The 18,626-nt window shown below is 55.0% G+C and overlaps 7 protein-coding genes across 7 annotated transcripts; 4 read left to right on the forward strand and 3 right to left on the reverse strand.

The window, feature by feature from the left end:
- Positions 1-181: 181 nt before the first annotated feature.
- On the reverse strand, positions 182-3,724 carry CPAR01_16713 (lipase; the record flags this gene model as incomplete). Its single annotated transcript, XM_060500958.1, has 1 exon — positions 182-3,724. The coding sequence occupies one exon, from the start codon at positions 3,722-3,724 to the stop codon at positions 182-184; it is 3,543 nt and encodes a 1,180-aa protein (XP_060340335.1).
- A 3,760-nt stretch (positions 3,725-7,484) lies between these two features.
- On the forward strand, positions 7,485-8,081 carry CPAR01_16714 (acetyltransferase; the record flags this gene model as incomplete). The annotated part of the gene is made up of 2 exons (XM_060500959.1): positions 7,485-7,765; positions 7,838-8,081. The coding sequence occupies 2 exons, from the start codon at positions 7,485-7,487 to the stop codon at positions 8,079-8,081; spliced, it is 525 nt and encodes a 174-aa protein (XP_060340336.1).
- Positions 8,082-9,551: 1,470 nt separating this feature from the next.
- On the forward strand, positions 9,552-9,871 carry CPAR01_16715 (uncharacterized protein; the record flags this gene model as incomplete). Its single annotated transcript, XM_060500960.1, has 2 exons — positions 9,552-9,610; positions 9,742-9,871. 2 exons carry the CDS (start codon positions 9,552-9,554, stop codon positions 9,869-9,871), a joined length of 189 nt encoding a protein of 62 aa, XP_060340337.1.
- Positions 9,872-9,883: 12 nt separating this feature from the next.
- CPAR01_16716 (uncharacterized protein) lies at positions 9,884-11,363 on the forward strand (the record flags this gene model as incomplete). The annotated part of the gene is made up of 5 exons (XM_060500961.1): positions 9,884-10,015; positions 10,072-10,106; positions 10,147-10,950; positions 11,007-11,139; positions 11,199-11,363. The coding sequence occupies 5 exons, from the start codon at positions 9,884-9,886 to the stop codon at positions 11,361-11,363; spliced, it is 1,269 nt and encodes a 422-aa protein (XP_060340338.1).
- Positions 11,364-11,557: 194 nt separating this feature from the next.
- On the reverse strand, positions 11,558-12,421 carry CPAR01_16717 (2-deoxy-D-gluconate 3-dehydrogenase; the record flags this gene model as incomplete). The annotated part of the gene is made up of 2 exons (XM_060500962.1): positions 11,558-12,004; positions 12,086-12,421. 2 exons carry the CDS (start codon positions 12,419-12,421, stop codon positions 11,558-11,560), a joined length of 783 nt encoding a protein of 260 aa, XP_060340339.1.
- A 2,407-nt stretch (positions 12,422-14,828) lies between these two features.
- Positions 14,829-16,200, forward strand: CPAR01_16718 (alcohol dehydrogenase GroES-like domain-containing protein; the record flags this gene model as incomplete). The annotated part of the gene is made up of 4 exons (XM_060500963.1): positions 14,829-14,885; positions 14,968-15,338; positions 15,418-15,823; positions 15,898-16,200. The coding sequence occupies 4 exons, from the start codon at positions 14,829-14,831 to the stop codon at positions 16,198-16,200; spliced, it is 1,137 nt and encodes a 378-aa protein (XP_060340340.1).
- Positions 16,201-16,522: 322 nt separating this feature from the next.
- On the reverse strand, positions 16,523-17,620 carry CPAR01_16719 (aldo/keto reductase; the record flags this gene model as incomplete). The annotated part of the gene is made up of 3 exons (XM_060500964.1): positions 16,523-17,128; positions 17,196-17,470; positions 17,563-17,620. 3 exons carry the CDS (start codon positions 17,618-17,620, stop codon positions 16,523-16,525), a joined length of 939 nt encoding a protein of 312 aa, XP_060340341.1.
- Between the last annotated feature and the right edge of the window lie 1,006 nt (positions 17,621-18,626).

Consider the following 18,626-nt stretch of genomic DNA (forward strand, 5'->3'; position numbering starts at 1 on the left):
AATGATAACTCAACATTTGAAGAAATTGTATAATTATCTCACACTCGGGGATGTATGGGGTATATAAGGGTGAATCGGACCATATGTCCGCGACAAAGGAAAATAAAAAGGGGCGTGTTGTGTTCATGTTTGTGTGATTTTCCTCTCACCATAGAAAAGAAATCCCCCCTCATACTGCTTCTCAACTTTCAACAACTCCGAACCGCAGCTTATTCAACGCCTCTTCATACTTGGCCGGGCTGTGGTCAATCAACATGCTCGTCCCGAACCGCACCTCTCTGAAGCGCGACTCGACGTCCCTAACGTACTTGAGCACGATCCGCTGCGCAGGCCGGCCGATAGACTCCTCGTCAGAAACAAGAAAAGCGTCGCGCCTCAGTACACGCTGACTCTCGACGATGAACACCTCGCCGGGAGGCAGCAGCTTCAGGCTCATCATGCTGGAGCGAAGCGTCGTCAGCGCCGATATGCTCCATTTTTCCTCGTCGGCGCCGGCGGTCAGGGAGGAGGAGGAGCGGGAGCCGCTGTTGGTGTACCACTTCTCCGCCAGTCCGGACTGGAAAGCCTGCCATATCCGCTGCTTGACCTCGACTTTTGCCTCGTGGTTGTCGCTCTTGAAGGCGAGGGCGACGGCCTGGAAGTCGTGCAGGACGCCGAGGGAGAGGAAGGGGACGAGGTCGCAGCCGTGGACGACGCTGGTGACGAGACCGCGCGTGGCTTTGCGGAGGGCGGGGGACATTGTCCCGGGAGGGCCATAGGCGTAGACATGAATGGGACGGCCCGAGGGGAGGCAGACGTGCGTAGTGTCGGCGTCGAGGAGGCGTCCGTCGCCGAGGAGCCGGCGGTGCGGATCCGAGGTCGTGACGAAGCCCGTGCCCGACGGTGAGGGCTCAGCGAGCATGGTACCCAGCAGCGCCGTGACGCCGCCGCCGAGCGAGTGGCCGCACAGGACGAGGCCGTAGTCGCTAAACTCGTCGAGGGCCTCCTTGAGGGTGTAGAGGACGCGCCCGTCGCCGCCGTAGAGGAGGCGGCGGGCGGAGGCGTGGATGCCCTTGTGAACCTTGTAGGACTTGCCGCGCCAGTAGAGGTTGTCGTAGTCGCAGGCCATGTCAGCCAGGACGTCCTCGAAGCCGAGGGTGCCGCGGCACGCGAGGACGACGGCTTTGGATTCGTGGTCGAGAGATATGTAGTGGACCAAGGGGACGCCGGTGCCGGTCGAGCCGGTGGTGTCGGATCCGCCCTGGGCGTCAACGAAGGAGGCGAGGAGGATGCTTGTGGACTCGGATTCCGTGTGGTGCGCAAAGGAGCGGATCTCGTGATGTGTGTCGTCTAACGCTTTGATCAGGGGCATGTCCTTGGAGATGCCCATGAATTTGAGAAAGTTGGACCCGTACGACGCGGAAGAGAAACGCATGTACCGCGTAATGTTTCGGAGCAGGTGGAATGCCGGGAAAACACCATCCACTGTGCCTGCCCGCCTCAAGGTGTCGATGGCTTCGGAGTCGGTGTATGCGCTCTTCTGATAGTACGATGACAAAACCAGAGACGTCTGGGAGCCGGTGTTGGCGATGCTGTAGAGACTCGGTGTGTTGACGTGGGAACGCGCTCTCCTGGACTTCATCGGCGATGGTGGCTTCTGATCGTTCATGTCCTTCTCTGACCGCGACTTGGGGATGCTGGGCTGGCCCATGCCGTCACGGCGAGTGTACCCTGGAGACTGGGGTCGATATCCGTCGACGGCGTGGAAGGAGTAGGTATCCGTCTGTGACACAATAGAGTCTCGACGTCGCTCGTGCACAGAGATGTAACTGGCTCGCGAAGAGCTGCGAGGTACAGGTGAGGGGTTCTCATAGGCCCGGCCTCTTGAGCTAGAGGCAGCAGTCGGGCCCATGGCCCGAGTCTGGGATGAACGGTTGGGCTGAGTAGAGGTACGTGTTGTTCCATCTCTTGTAGAAGTCTTTGCCGGCTGCTTGGGCTTCCCCGTGGGCTGCGAACTGCCGGTGCCGGTGCCGGTTCCGTCTCGATGGAAGAGGTTGGAGATGTTTGAGCTGGTACCCCTTTTCAAGGCTTGCCTGATGCCTCCCTTTTTCTCGGTTGTGGGCTTCTCCGATGGTTTGCTACTTGACAAGGACTCGCCTTTGGTTCTCTTGGGCTTGGTGGCTTCGGCGTGCGAGGAGACGGCACTCTCCTGACGTGCCCGCACTGGCAGGGGGCCTAGAGGCGCGCGCTGTCGCTTTTGGTTTGGCGCGTTTTCGGGACTCTGCTTGGGCGTTGGGATCTGAGAGACTCGACTGCCGGGTGAAGTCGAGGGAAAACCAGGACCAACCTTTGCTCGACGAGGGGTCGGATTGGATGTCGCATCTGACCTCGGAATAGTGGCCGGGGCAGATGTCAGCGCCTTCTTGGGTGGTACGGGGGGCGCTTCGTCCTTTTCGTCATTTCGACCGTATCCATCCGACTCCTCGGTGTCGTCTAGTGATTCCACTTTTCCAGAGTTGTCTTCTGCCTCCTCAAAGCCTTGGATTGTTGTGTTTCGATGTTTGCTCTTGTCGACTCTGTAGACGACCCGGTAAGTCGGGACGTCTTGATGCCTCACCAACTGCTCCTTTGGACCCTCTGAAGATGAAAGAACTTCTCGCTCGACGACCTCAACGCCTGGAGGCGGTGTCAAAGTTGGGGGCTCAGGTCCCGTGAAATCCACAGTGATCATCTTCCTCGTCAAGGTCGTTGTCGAGATGGACACGCTTGTATCTGCAGGCATAGACCGCATGATCTGATTCTTCAGGCGAATTTCTGGCAGGTCGTAGTCGTCTTCGTCTCCGCTGGTTTCTCGCTCGCCATGTCGTTCGATAGTCGCTAGTATACCAGGACTCGGTTGATCTCCAGGGATGGAAACCAAAATATCAGGACCTTTGCTTTTGTAGCGGCCTTTGTGCACACCGTATAGGCTGTTTTCGTGAATGTCGACCCGCTCCCCGTCGTTGAGTACAACGACATCCCAAACAATCTCATCGTGGCCAAGTCGTCTTGTCTCTTCGTCGAGGAAACGTCGACATTTGCGCTGCAGGTAGGCCAACGCGCACAAGCCCATGACCAGATCTACAACACCCACACGCTCACCCTCCACACCAGTCGCAGGATTCTGAAACTCGCGGCGAATTAAAGTAATGATGCTCGCAATGGCACGTGAAGAGTCAGTTGAGCCAAAGAATTGGTCGAGAGACGAGAGAAGAAGCTGAGATATCTCTGAAGCGACGGAAATGGTGGTACTCGTCATCTGAAAGCCGGTCGTAGTCCAGAAAACGATTTGCGACATAGCACTATGCAAGTGCTCCAAGCTCCTCTCCAGGACAGTTTCTGCATCTTCTCTGCCCAGGTCGCTGTTGGAACGTACGAGCATATCTCTCCCAGACCTGCTTAGAATTCCCTCGAGTATGCCCCTGCTAAGCTCCAGACTGGATAGAGTGGTGAACTTGGCAGCATCGAAGCCGTACGAGCTGATAAGGGTGCCAACACGGATTGCTAAACATGTTGAGCGAGTGGCAAGACTGACGGCCCTGGCTATAGGACTCGGTAGCACAGTTCGTCCTTGGTGAGAGTCGAGAGGGACATGGATGAGGTCGTGAGAGTGTTCGTCCCCGTCCCAGTCGTCGTCCGGATCCATGATCTCTGATGGGCGTGTCGGGGCTGATGCCAGTGACGGTCGGAAAGTGGGCGCTCGCATGCGCAGGAGACACAGGTCATTAAGTGACAGACAACGTGGAGTTGGGATAAGGTTCCGGACGTTAAACTCGAAGTGATGCGGGATGTGCAGAAACCATGTTATACTCGAGACCTTGGCCGAGCTCGGTTCCAACAGGGGATGTCGAACGTACACTTAGGGGGATAGAGAAGGGATAGGGAAGCAGGGAATGAAACGTTTAGAGACGCAGAGAAGGTACAAGCTCGTGAGAAGAATCAAAAGAGGGAAGAAGCACAACTAATAGAACTAAGGGTAAGGGAGTAGGACGAGACGAGGTGGTGAAGAAAGGGGCGAATATAGGCTTGCTACCAGCGGTGGCAACATTCAAGCACCTTCAGCGGTAGAAGGATCAGAGCAGCAGCGTTCAGAAGTACGAGAGGCGTATACTGCGTAGGCTGTGGAACTTCCGGAATAGAGTAGACTTGACAGAAGACAAGCACCAATGTACTACCTCGGCCTGGCCTGTCGACATCTGTACCGAAAGTCCCGTCCCGAGTGTAACGGGGGTGGCGATGCCGTGGTTTCCTGTGTTTTCCTGATGACGACAGCCTGGAACGAGGCCGTGAGAAGGGAACAGTACTGTGTATGTAGAGAGAGGTGCGAACCCGCGTTTCTGGGAGCACTTTTGTTTGGTACGGTTAGGTATGGAGTAGTGTACAGTAAGTGGGTGAGTGGCACCGCGTAAGGTGGTTTTTTAGGGTGTCGAGGGTGCGCGGTGGAATGGAATCAGATGGGGTGTTCTAGCCCAATGTAAGCTCAGGCAAAGAGTGACCGGGTTGACGTGTTGAGCCGCTGTGCCAGGGCTCCAATAGGAGTAAGTGGGACGTTGAGCATCTGCAAGAGTACTTCCTACATAAGGTACACTATGTACTCGGCAGGCTGCGGGTTGTATCCGTACGGATGGGTAGCAAGTATCCGTAGGTGTGGCAGCCATTGGCAGCATGGGTAGCATGTGATTCTGGTGTTAATTTGTGGGGGATGTTCATGCGCGCGACGGCGATGGCGACGGCGTGAGGAAGGATGGGACGGGATGGCATGGCAAGGCCCTGACTTCTGTGGGTGGGCGCGTTTCTCCATCCCGGGGTACTGTGGTCTGTGACTGTGAGTGCCTCTCTCTCTCTCTCTCTCTCTCTCTCTCTCTCTCTCTCTCTCTCTCAAGTCTCGGGGTAATACACCACCTACCTAGGTAGAGGAGGCAAAGTGCCTGTCTGTATGGAGAAATAACATGCCATCTTGTCTGGCCGACTGTTATGGCGCTAATTGGTAGCGTCTGTGGTGGGATGGGATGAGACGGGATGAGATGAGATGATGGGGATGAAGATGGGGGATTTGCCCGAGCCGATGAAAGTCGAGACTAGTGTTGGGGGCTAGATACACATCGCATAGCTAAGACGGTAGCGTGGATGGTGATTTGAATCGGTCATGCTTACCGGCTTAGTATGGCGATGGACGCTTCAGACTGTTTGGATGTGTACATGAGGCTTGTGATGGTTGGGTCAACACTAGCTGCGTATCTACATTCGGAAGAGATCAGACGGCGAGAGAGGTAAGTTACTGTAAAAGTACGCATCAAAGTGTTTCTCAGCAAGCAGGTAAATCCGAAGACGTTCCTTACCATAAAGTAAGGTGTCTATCCTCCTCCACAACTCTACGATATGCCCAGAAGGGATCACAATCCAAGGCAAAATGAGTCCGCCTTGTAGTGAGGTAAGTAGTTGGTGCTTTATTGAATACTCGAGACTTCTTCACTTTTGTATCAGTCCAAGGTGAGGGAGGTAGCACGGGGTAGCTGATGGCTGCCACCACAATGTGAGGTTCGTTATCAGCAGGTGCACGTCTCACTTGTAGCGTCTCATTCTCGCTTGGCATCCAACCGATAAGCTTGTAGCTGCGAGGTTGCCCGTCATCCAAGTCTGACCTGACGTGAGTGGTCTAAAGTACTCGGCAACTGGAGTGTCTACCTACTGTTAGGCAAGGTGGTAGGGTACCAAGGGGACTTGGAGGGGCATTGCCGTGTTTGCACATGCACTTGTCTTTGGGAAGACCAGCTGAGACCATGACATTCCAGACGGGAGGAATGCTGAGGTGATGGGTACATGTACTTTGACTTGTATAACTTTAGGTATGTAACAGGCAAACAGGGTCAGCGATGCCTCCGTCGTAGTGGGAGGCGGTTCAGGCGGTTGAGGCGCATCCTTCCAATTATCGTCAGTAGGAACGGTCTTTTCCCCCTTTTCACCTTTGCCCGCACTTACAGATATAGCTACCTACCTTACTCTACTGTAGATGTGCATCTCGGTGTGGCTTGACTCCTGAGTATTTCTCACATCTGTGCGGCACGATTGAGTTAACGACTTCTCAGTGGCTTCTTGAACCATTGCCACGACTGCCTAAGCAGTACATAGCCTTGCTACCTTATCTATCCGTACATCATGGGCGATATCATGCTGTCCATGGAATATGTAGAGCCACAGACTGCAGCTTCCAACCCGTGCCTCGGCCGGCGGCTGGCCCCGATGGTTGGGACGGACATGCGCCGGGTACCTTGCTGCCTCGGCGATCGACAGGCCCAAAGGTGGGAAGATGTGATGTGATGTGATGCAGGCATCCGGATGAGTGGGATTATGATGGCGTCGAGTCTCTCGAGATGGTCAATGGTTGACTTGCCTTTAAGAGCCAAGGAAGCCTGCCGATGTCTAAGGACTTCTCAAGTTCTCCGACTCTTCGAATTCTCGGGTTGGACTCTCTCAAAGTGGCTTCCCGTATACTATGAATAGCTACACGCAGAAAAGCCTCGAGATCGTCCCGTGCAGGCGGATACGGGCCTGGGAACCGCACGTCAGCTTACCTTAATTAGGGGCCAGCTCCTTTCCCGCAACCAATGAGATGGCACATTTTGATGGAATGCAGAGGCGGAGCAACAGCTCAAGGTCCACGCCTCGACTCGTTCCTGGGACCTGGACTGGACACCCTACATTGAAAACAATTAGATCTGCTCCCAAACTCCAGACACTATCTACGGTTCTTCAAGCAGTCTTGACGAGGACGGATGGATGGGAGGCCGTGTTGATGACTAGAAGGGGCTGAGAGTGAGCACAATGTAATATCCGCCTACCTTACGGAGTGTACAATAGTGAGATGTGCTCCGCACTTAGGTATGAGTGAACCCCTGATGGGTACAATGTGAACGACGTGGATGCAGATCTGCGATGCCTTGCTTGCTGCTGCTACCTCGCTGCCCTGGCACCCTGGGCCCTGAGACCCTGTCCTGGTTGACGCAGGTATTCGTACCTTGCGCAGTAGGGTGTTTACTTGCCGCAAGTTGCCCACTCCGACCGACGGATAAGGAAGGGCAACTCTGCAAACATCGCGCCTACATCAATAACCTACCTACGGCAGTGCTTCCTCACTTTCTCTCGCTCTCTACCACTGACGCTGTCTCTCTTTTCTCCATCGCACCCTCCCTCCGACATCTTCACCGCTTCGCTCTCCATCTTGCCTCCTCACCGCATCGCATCCTCTGCAGCTCTTCCCCCAACGAAAGCTTCGCCAGCCAATCGACTAAAGCGCCTCTGTCTGCCGTTCCATCGTAGCGTACCTTAGCGACAGCTCAATCCGACCCGTCCCCAGCCAGTCGATCCAGTCTTTGTCGAGCCTTCGTCGGCCAAGAAGCTCCGAGAGATCTATCCCGACCGAACAGCTCCTATACCGTAGTTGCAATCGTATCGTAATCGCAGTCGCAATGGCTGAAGCCGGACTCTTCACCGACGACCTCGTCTCCCCCACCGTCGCCGCTGCTCTTCCCGAGGGCTACATCGTGCGTGCTCTTCGTCAATCCGATTACAACACAGGTTTCCTCGACTGCCTGCGTGTCTTGACCACCGTTGGTGAGATTGGCGAGGCCCAATTCGCGGAACGCTACCAATGGCTGTCCAAGAGTGACGGATACTACATTCTCGTCATTGAGGACACAAATACCAAGACCGTTGTCGGAACCGGCGCCTTGATCGTCGAGCGCAAGTTGTCAGTTTGAGCCGCTCGTAATTGTGCATGCCACAAAAGAATCCTACTGACCTTTGCTCTTCCTCCGTACAGCATCCATAACCTTGGTCTCGTCGGCCACATCGAAGACATTGCCGTTGCAAAGGATCAGCAGGGCAAGAAGCTCGGCTTGCGCATCATCCAGGCTCTAGATTTCATCGCAGCCAAGGTCGGTTGCTACAAGAGCATCCTTGACTGTAGCGAGGCCAACGAGGGCTTCTACGTCAAGTGCGGCTTCAGGAGAGCCGGGCTCGAGATGGCCCACTACTACGAGGGAGACAAGAGTAAGGCCCAGTAGCCTTTTGTTTTTTCCGCCTCACGACTCGCCTTTTGGCTGTCGTCCCGTCCCATATCAGACCGCCTGATCGGTCCGGGCCCGGGGTCGGCTCCGTTCGTTTTTGTACTACAGGCTCGAATTGCATCAGTGAGCTGCTGATGTTGAGTACTAGGACAGAAGCTCTAGATGCTAGAGACACCAGATGCTAGATCAGACGAGCGCCAAGCTCGCTTCCGAAGAGACAAGAAGAACGACGTAATGAAGAATAGAAACCCATCAACCACCTGCATCCTTCTTCCTTAAGTCCCTGCGACCCATTTCAGGTCCGTCTAGTATTGTTTGACCAACCTCGAAACTTGACGTGTCCGGGCACATCTGCCAGTCCCAATACTTGACTCGAATCTAGACAGCTCTTAACTCACTGCTCGCACACGCCGCAGTTGCTGCTGGTGGCTTGTGTCCATCTCCTTGTTGTTCTGTCGCCAGGCCAACGAGTTCTTGTCCGGCCGCAGTGAGGGTCGCACTGCACCACTGTGTCTACAATGACCACCTTCAGATCACTGCTCACTTGAGTGCGCACCCGAGTGGCTAGCACCCGTGACATACTTTAGCCCTTCTCAAAGCGCCACCATGGGGGAGCCTGTCTGCGGCGCCAGAAGCTTACGGCATGGAAAGGGTCTAGCTGTCTTGCCCGTGGCAGGCCGGTCGGATCGTCAGCCATTGAATCGCGGATCGTCGAGAAGCTGCCCCCCGCGTTTCACATGCTTTGACTGAAATCGGTTTGGTTTCTCTGGCGCCTGGTCACTCGCATTCTCCAATTTAAGCAGTGTGTGACAGGTTAGGTGTCCTTCTCTCGCTGCTCCTGCGATGAATGCTTTGTTTAGTCTGCAGTGGCGCGGGGAGGTGACAAAGGATTATGGCAATCGAGTAGAGTGAGTGAGACCGGATCCAGGTTGTGGCCAAGCCGTACGACCTCCGGCCATCTCCGTCATCGTTGCGGCAAGACCGCATACACGGAGGCCCGCCCTGGCTTCTTCCGCACTTCATCGGAGCTTCCCCCTTCCAAACAATCAGGCGCACCGCAATGTGAGGCAGCTCGGGCAAAACATCAGAGTCAGGGCCATCACTTTGGGTGCCTCGTACGCCTCACAGATCCTTCACATGCGTGGCCAAAGCGCTTCTTTCGTCGCAAATGGCTGACGGGAGCTGACCATGGCGCCGTCGTATAAGACGGCCGGCCACCATGTCCCCTTTTCTCCCCCCCTCTGGCGTGCAGTCGCAAGCGTCTCACGATCGGACAACGGATATCCCCAACTACCACTACCAAAGTCCGACGCAAAAGCACCACGGAACTATATCATAAGTCTGCAAGTCCAACCCTTAGAACTCCGAGCGCGCGTCGTCATTGGATCCATTTGGCGTCTGCAGATCCAGGGTACTTTCATATCATATATAAATTAGCTTCTGCACCGTTGCACTCTGTCTCCCACAATGATCGAGGACCTGCATTCTGCCATTGTTCGCGTGCGAATCGCTTCACTTCAGTCAGAGTAAGTCACCACTGCATTGCTATTCTCCTCTAAAACCACATTGCGCTTCAAGGGTGTGTGAATGCAAATCTTATTTCTGTTGCATTGAATTAGCCTGCCGGATGATGAAAATATACTGATACCGCAAGCAGAGTCTTGAGCAGAACATCCAGCCGAGAAGTTGTTCGCCGCCGAAGCAGCAGCAAAGTAAAGCCAGTACACATTGCCAAGGGCCGACTGCCATTGTTCACGAAGCAGAGATCCGTTCGGGTCGTCTCCTAAAAACCTTACATCATGTCGCCGCACAAACTTCCGGAGCAGGAGGATGGCAAGCGGCAGTGGGTGATGGGCACTGAAGCCTTTGAAAGGACCATGCCTCATCACCAGGGTATCAAGGCCCTCTGGGAGACCAAGTGGAAGTTTCCGGTACGCGAGAAAACATGAATTCTTGACGGGGTAGCATGCTGACTGGCACAATATAGTGCACCAAGAGTGTGTATCCCTTCCACGATGGGCAGTATGAGGACTTTGAGCCCATTTTCGAACACTTAATCAAGGTTAGCTGCTCTTGAAGAGAGGCAGTGGAGAGAGAAGCGACTGACAATACGCAAGAACAACATCAACGACGGAAATTCCACCGCTTACACGGAGGCTTTCTTCCCCATCGCCGAGTCGCTGACCTCCAAGGGGGACGAGGCGATCATGGCCGGTAACAAGAAGGAAGCAAGCGACCTATACCTCAGAGCCTGCACGGTCTACCGAATCGCCCGGTTCCCCTACATCACGGCCTACCCCGAAATTAGTTGCCAGGTCAAGTGGAAGGCGTGGGAAGCTCAAAAGCGCGCATACATGAAGGCGGCGCAATCCTGGGATTGCCCAATTGACGAGATCGACATCCCGCACGCCCACGCCAAGGGCGGGGACTGGAAGTCCATCCCAGCATACGTGAGAGTACCCCCGGGCGCGTCGCAGAGCAAGCCCAGCCCCGTCGTGATCCTGATGACGGGTCTTGACGGGTACCGCCCCGACAACACCGTCCGCTCCGACGAGTTTCTCGCCCGCGGGTGGGGAAGCGTCATTGTCGAGATCCCCGGCACGGCCGACTGCCCCGCCGATTCAGCCGATCCTGAGAGCCCCGACCGGCTGTGGAGCAGCGTGCTCGACTGGATTGCGGCGGACGGCCGGTTCGACACGAGCCGGGTCATGGTTTGGGGTCTCAGCTCGGGAGGGTACTATGCCATTCGCATCGCGCATACCCACCGCGAGCGCTTGATCGGGTCGATTGCGCAGGGTGCTGGGTGCCATTACTTCTTTGACCCCGAGTGGCTGGAGAAGGCCGATGGTCACGAGTATCCGTTCCTGTGAGTGAAGTCTGTCCAGGGCTGCTTGGAGATCATATCGCTAATGCAACTTGTAGTTTAACGCCCGCCATGGCCATGAAGCATGGTTACAAGTCCGTGGAGGAATACAAGGCGGGCGTGCAGAAGAAGTTTTCGCTGTTGGAGACTGGTATCATTGAGAAGCCCTCGACGCGGCTGCTGTTGATTAACGTAAGTCCAACGGCTCTGTTTTTTCTCGCATGGGCGAAGTGACTGACAAGCCGATGTAGGGTACTCTGGACGGATTGATGCCTATAGAGGACTCTATGATGCTGTTCGAGTATGGCACGCCCAAGGAGGCCAGGTTCTTTTCGGGGGCATTACATATGGGATACCCCATGGCCAACGGATCGGTGTACCCATGGATGGAGAGCGTCATGTCTAGCAAGATCTAGGCTTGGTTGTTGTAATGAAGTATCCATGTTAGCTGTAGTAATGTAGTATGGCTCATGAGATTTGGTGTACTTGTTTCGTGACGATGTCCCTGCAACGTAGCTTTGAATAGTCGTTCTTTCTCATTATTTTCGTCTAAATTTCTGCCGGTGAAGCACTTCTCTCCCGGATCCTTTCGTCTCCCCAAACCCTCTCTTTACCGACCCATCCAGCCACCATCAACAACCAAAACATGCCCACTCACATACCCACTCGCCCGACTCGCAAGGTACACCGACGTGCCCTTGAAATCCTCAGGCGTACCCCAACGTCCCGCGGGGATTCTCGCGCTGATGCTAGCGAGGCGCTCCTTATCGTTCAACAGCGCCGTGTTCATCTCCGTCTCGATGTACCCCGGCGCGATGGCGTTGACGGTGATGCCCTTGGCCGTCCACTCGTTGGCGAAGGACTTTGTCAGCTGGCCGACGGCGCCCTTGGACGCGGCGTAGGCGGGCACGGTGAAGCCGCCTTGGAAGGTGAGGAGGGAGGCGTAGTTGATGACGGAGCCTTTGCGGCCGGTTGTCGGGTGCGGGGCGAGGTTGAGCATGTGGGCTCCTACGTCACGGGTGATTGTGAAGACGGAGTTGAGGTTGACTTGCATGACCTGTTTTGGAGTGTGTCAGTTCAACATTCTTCACTATGCTCGGTACGCGTCTGTATGTAGTAAGTAGTAGCAAAAACTCACGGCGTTAAAGTCCTCATCGGGGAACTTTTCACACGGATGCCTCTTTTGGATACCCGCGCAGTTGACGAGAATGCGAATCTCGTGGCCGTCCTTGAGGACCTTGGGCACCAGCGCGGCGACGCTCTCCTGCGAGCTGAGGTCGGCCGTGTAGATTGTGGCCTTGCGGCCGACCTTCTCGATGGCCTGCTTTGTGGACTGGGAGGACTCGTCGCGCTGGACGAGGAGGATGTCTGCGCCGGCCTCGGCGAGGCCTACGGCTACGGCGGCGCCGATGCCGCGGGTGCCGCCTGTTACGAGGGCTGTTTGGCCTTCGAGGGAGAAGAAGGAGGAGGCCATTTTGGGGGCAGTTGTGTGTGTAACAATGAGAGAGAAGAGGAGATAGACAGATAGATAGAGACTGTGTGAGTGTGTGAGGTTGTGTCTTGCGGTGGAAGGGTATCACGAGAGTAAGGAGAAGCTACGGGAAGATGAAAAGCTTGGGAGGATGCGTGTGGAGGGAGCTATATGAATGGCGAGCTGTTTGAAGTGAGTGGACTTTGATTGGGCGAAATGTCAAGACGCAATTCAGTACTTCATGGAGGAACGGATAAAAGATCATCAAGCTTGTAAAGGTACTCCTTTCCCCGGCGAAACGGACAAGCTTTTGGGAGATGGGCAAGCTAAGCTAACCTTCTGTTACCGAATGATCCCCGGTACGAAGCCCGCCTGCAGCGTTTTCTACAGGCCATTGACTTCGGACAGCATGAGACTTCTTAAATCTGATTTGGACCACTTGCTCACGGGACATGCAAAAAAGTGAGGAAAGTAAAAAAATGTACTCCTGACACCGTAGGACAGAAGCCATTGACGCGGGGCAAGGCGCGGCGTGGGAGTCTCACGATTCAAGCTGGAGAGAGGTGCGGGGCATTTCCCGTCGTCTCGATTGTACCTTGGTACCTGATGTACTCGATACTTTTTTCTTTTTTTACCCCTCCATTGCAAGGGTTCAGGGGCATCTCCAATCGCGGCCATCTGACGTCGTTTTTTCGTGCCTGGGCCATTAAATTCCGACTTTATGTTTTCTTCAACCAGCCTTTGGCACTCATCGCAATGCCGTGGAAGACTCGAAGAATCCAACTACAGCATATCACATCTTTTGCAACATGAGAGACCAGGAGTAATTTGCATTGAGGCGTCGAGAATGACTTGGGGGCGAAAGCGAAGGTAATGAATACCTGACAGCAGTAGACTCGGGCCGGTACCCCCACGTAAGAAACGCTAGGTGACGGTAAAGTGGGATTAGTCGCTGGCCTTCTCCCCACACGTCGGAGAAGAACGAAAAAAAGTCACGATGGGTGGGGAAGAGGAGAAGAACACGAAAGAGAGGAAAAAACTCTCTGGCTCAAACTGAAAGCATGAGGATAGGAAAGAACCCGAGTCTTCTGCGAATCACCGATGCTGTAATTGTCAATTCTCGATTGCCCTCGGGCTGTCTTGCCATCCCTCTTCGACGGGATTGCCCAGTTGTATCTGTCCCTTCTCTTAGCTTTTTCCGGGGTATAAAAGTCGTAGGTACTTTGCACTATGGAAAGTAGGAGAAAGATACGTAGCGTCCGCCTTAGGACAGAATTGCCGTGTTTGGCCTCCGCGGCCGTTTTCTCCAATCCCGCGACGGGATCCCCTCTGACTTTTCGGCGTGTATTGCCCATATTGGATGGGGGTCACTTTCACCACCACTTGTATGAGTTGAGTAAGGGTCCATAACCCGCGGGTATCATAGGAAGAAACTGAGAGGCTGACTTGACAATTGGCAATTGGGATTGCCCCTCCCCCTCTTTCCACCCGCGCCCCCTCCACTCGTTCCATGGTCCATCAAGATTTCATCCCGCAACATCCCCCATTGAGCCAATCCACGATGCGCCTCGTCTTCGAAGGCGGACGCGGCATTCTTTCCGGGAAAAAGCTCAAACTTGACCATGTATTCGTACTTTCGTAAGTTACCTAGTCATGTTGACCGGTTGCCTTTTCGCTCTAAATCTCCACAACTCCACACGAACCGTGTGTCCAGCAATGCTTTCTCAAAGCAAGAATATGGTGTTAGTCTTCCCCCTCTTTTCAGCACTGTCCAACTGTCGCAAGTGTCATCATCTCGTACTTGGTACTCGATACACTAGGTGACTGGCCTGCAACGGCGAGCATCTTAGAAGCTCGCCCCTGAGTCTCCAAGGTTTCAGTAGCTTTGGAGGCTGGCTAGGTAACTTGACACTTGAATCTAGAGATGGATATTTCGGCGTACTTGTACTCCAGCCGAGTCGAGAATTCCTCACTCGGCTATAGATTAAAACTAGCAGCTTCCCAGGTCGTCGTCGGCTTGCTTGGTAGGAGTAGCTCGGTGCTTCCCCCCACCGACCAAGTCTCTCTCGTAACCCGCATTTCCGTTTTGCATCACACGCCTCCGCCGATTCGCGTCCACCCCTAGTAGCTTGACTTAAGTCGCGTTTTCCGATCCGTCGATATCGGACTTGTGTTTAACCATACGTACCTTGCCTTGCCTTGACCTGCTCTGCGCTGCTCTGCTCTTGACCATTAAGTAAAAGCATGCTCATAACTGGCCGTCCTGCCCACTTTCTCAACAGCTTCCAATTTCTTGGAACCACTTTCGCACTTACATACCCCTTGCTCTTAACAACATCGTCGTAGCTTTCTTCTTCCCTCTCCGAATCACTTCTACATCTCACCCAGCAGTAAGAGTACATAGCCCACCATGTCAAGTGTCCAAGTCCAGACCTCCGTCCTTCACGGCGCGAGGGACCTCAAGATCGTAAGTCAAACAACCACTCAGGAAGCTCCGAGAATCCCAGGCAGACGCACCGTCAAACGCAAGATCTAACTCAGAGCGACAGGAACAAAGACAACTCCCCGCCCTCGCGCCAGGCGAAGTCCAAGTCGCCGTAAAGGCCACCGGCCTCTGCGGCTCCGACCTGCACTACTACAACCACTTCCGCAACGGCGACATCCTCGTGCGGGAACCCTTAACCCTCGGTCACGAGTCCAGCGGCGTCGTCACCGCCGTCGCCTCGGACGTCTCTAACCTCGCCGTCGGCGACCACGTCGCCCTCGAGGTCGGCCAACCCTGCGAGGCCTGCGAACTCTGCGCCGCGGGCCGCTACAACATTTGCAAGGGCATGAAGTTCCGCAGCTCCGCGAAGGCGTTCCCGCATGCCCAGGGCACCCTTCAGGAGCTGGTGAACCACCCGGCAAAGTGGTGTCACAAGTAAGTACCGGCGCAAACTACTTGGAGCTTTCTCGTGAGGTGTAAAGGTATGCTAACCTCTGACCTTAAAAAAAAACAGGCTCCCCTCAGAAGTCTCCCTCGAATTCGGCGCCCTCGCCGAGCCCCTCTCCGTAGCAATGCACGCCCGCGACCGCGGCAACCTCCCCAGCAACTCGACCGTCCTCGTCTTCGGCGCCGGCGCCGTGGGTCTGCTCTGCGCCGCCGTGAGCAAAGCCGACCAGCAGCGCGTCGTCATCGCCGACATCCAGGCGGACCGCGTGCAGTTCGCGCTCGACAACGGCTTCGCCGACGCCGGCGTCGTCGTCCCCGCGCAGCGCCCGCAGACCATCGAGGACAAGCTTGCGTACGCGCAGAGCGTCGCGGAGCTGGTCAAGAAGGCCGAGATTGGAGGGGCGGCGGTGGGCGAGGTGAATGCGACGTATGAGTGTACCGGCGTCGAGACGTGCATGCAGACTGCCATCTTTGTGAGTTCTTTCTTATTCGCGAGATACCCACTCTCGGAGGCCGAGGTATACATACTGACAAGTGGTTCTTTCAGTCCACACGCCCAGGCGGCAAGATCCTCATCATCGGCATGGGCACCCCGATCCAGACGCTGCCCATCTCGGCGGCGGCGCTGCGCGAGGTTGATTTCGTCGGCGTGTTCCGGTACGCCAACACGTACCCCAAGGCCATCGACCTCATCGCCACTAAACCAAAGGGCCTGCCCGCGCTCGAGAAGCTGTTTACGCACCGGTACAAAGGGTTGAGCACCATCAAGGACGCGTTTGACATGGCGGCCAAAGTTAAGGACGAGAGCGGGAATCTGGTGCTCAAGGTTTTGGTGGATACGTCGAATTAGAGAAATGACAGCGACTGTAAATAAATAAAAAAAAAGTGATGATTTTCAGTTACAATTTGGGAGAGCCGTGTTTGAGTGATTGATCGTTGTGTGCAATGTGAAGTTTGGTGTTATTTCACCGAGGCAGCTGGGACATATAGAATAATCCGGGGCAATGACAAGTACGAACACATCCAACGCAAACATGTGCCTCACAGAACGCCCGTCATTCAGACAAGGTTTTTTTTCACCACAATCAGTGGGGCAGTTTCTGTAGACGAAAATACGCTTTAAATCATTTCTATTTCTTCGCTCTATTTATCTGGTAAAAGGACAAAAGAATCTATGACTTATCCGGGAATCCAAAGTCGATGCCAAACGGCGGGTACACGTAGCGCTTCAGCTCCTTCTTGGCCGTCAAATCGTCAGAGTACGCCCGCAGCTCCTTCAGATCCTCATCATCGAGCTTAACAATCTCCAAGTTGGACTTGATCCGGCTCTCCGTCACCGACTTTGCAATCACGGTGCTGCCGCGCGCGACGTGGTAGCTCAACAGGACGGTACCGGCGCTGACGCCGCGCTTCTCGGCAATCTTGACGACGGGCGCCGCGGTCAGCAGGGGGCCACCCGTGGAGCCGAGCGGGCTGTAGGCCATGATGTGAATGCCCTTCTCCTTGCAGTAGTCGACGATCTCCTGCTGGGGCAGGCTCGGGTGGTTCTCGATCTGGTTGACGGCGGGCACGACCTTGGCCTGCGGGAGGAGCTCTTCGAGGTATTTGACGCTGTAGTTGCAGACGCCGATGGAGCGGACCTTGCCCGTGTCGAGGAGCTTCTCGACCGACTTCCAGGTGTCGACGTGGGAGTGGCTGTGGATGATGTCGCGGGAGCCGTCGGGCTTGGTGGGGAACCTGTCGTGGTTGCCGTTGGGGTTCATTGCGACGGGCCAGTGCTGTTGGTTGTCAGTCTCTTCTCTCTTCTTGATATGTTAGTCAGGAATGTGAGTGAGGGAAACATACGACGAGGAAGAGGTCGACGTAGTCGAGACCCAGGCTCTTCAAGCTCTTCTCCAGGCCCTCCTTGACCTTGTCGTCGCCAATGGTGTAGGTGGCCCACAGCTTGGTGACGACAAAGATGTCCTCGCGCTTGACGCCGTTGGCGAAAGCCTCCTTGAGGCCGGCACCGACCTCATCTTCGTTGGCGTAGCAGTAGGCGCCGTCAATGGCCTTGTAGCCGACTGAGAGGGAGTAGGAGACGGCCTTTGTGACCTCGCCGGGGGCGGATTGCCAGGTACCTTTTGTGTTGGTCGATGACGTTAGTTATGGGTTCTTCTCATGGTGTTTCCGTCTAGAAGAATGGGTCTTCTGAGTGACGAGGTTTGCATACCAAGAGCCACAGCGGGGATCTCGTATCCTGAGTTCAACTTGAAAGTCTGGGAAGCCATCTTGACTGTTGCTGAGTGGGTGTAATGTCTACTGAGGAGGGGTTGGCGATGTTGATGTTGCGACAACTTCTGGATGAGAATGCGGGGGCGGGGTAATTTGATGTGGGAGAGCGTTCTGGAGAATAGAACAAGCATACAACTCTTGACTCGGGAGCAAGAGAAGGGGGGGGGGGGGTAAAAAATCAATGGAAAGGAGAAACGTCACTCGGGATAAGAAAGGGACGGAGGAGGTGGGTGTGTGATCTCGGTATATATATCGACGAAGAGAGCAACAAGAGCCAAGAGGAGAGACTATCAGGGTGATGTGTCGCGATCAGAAAAGGCCGGGTAAATGCTAGACGATGTGCCTCCCCCTCCACCTCCCTCTTCACCTCTGGCCAGAAAAGGTACATAATTACATGGCCAACTACCTGAGGAAGTACAGACGGATCTCGATTTGCCCATCACCTGTGACGCTCCTCCTTTGGTCCTCAGCTCCCTGAAAGTGAAGTAAAGCTCGCCGGCGGGGAAGGGCAAGAGCTGCCTGGGCTGTCCCTCTTTCGTGTGGATTTCCCCAGTTTGTCAAGTCACTGCCAGAAACCCCGTAAACCGTACAGGGTAGGTAATACCTGGTGTTACAACAGTACCGACTACCACAGATCCTACGGGATCCCTTCTCCCATTGGTGGGCCTTGTGCTACCATTTATGGATTAATTCTCTGGGTCGTCGGAGCAGCTCTCGGGTTTTGTTGGGCCGAGTCATGAAAAGTGCCAAGTTTGGTTTGCTTGGAGCGTGTTAGTGACAATAGCGTGGGGAGCCTCTTTTTTTTTTTCTCTTTTTCTCATAGCGGCCGGTTTCCGGCGGGGGGCTGGGACGGTTCAAAGTGCGGGCAAAGTTCCCGGAACCAAGCCCGAGGTCCGGGCGCTTGGCCGCATTACTCTGACCCCGTCCCTCTCCCCCCATTACCTCATCTCACTCAGAGTCTGAGGTACTTTAAGCCGGGGGTTCCTGACGTTAGTCGGCATG

This window comes from Colletotrichum paranaense (genome assembly GCF_030867605.1).
Source record: "Colletotrichum paranaense strain IMI 384185 chromosome Unknown Scaffold_28.1, whole genome shotgun sequence".
Lineage (NCBI taxonomy): Eukaryota > Fungi > Ascomycota > Sordariomycetes > Glomerellales > Glomerellaceae > Colletotrichum > Colletotrichum paranaense.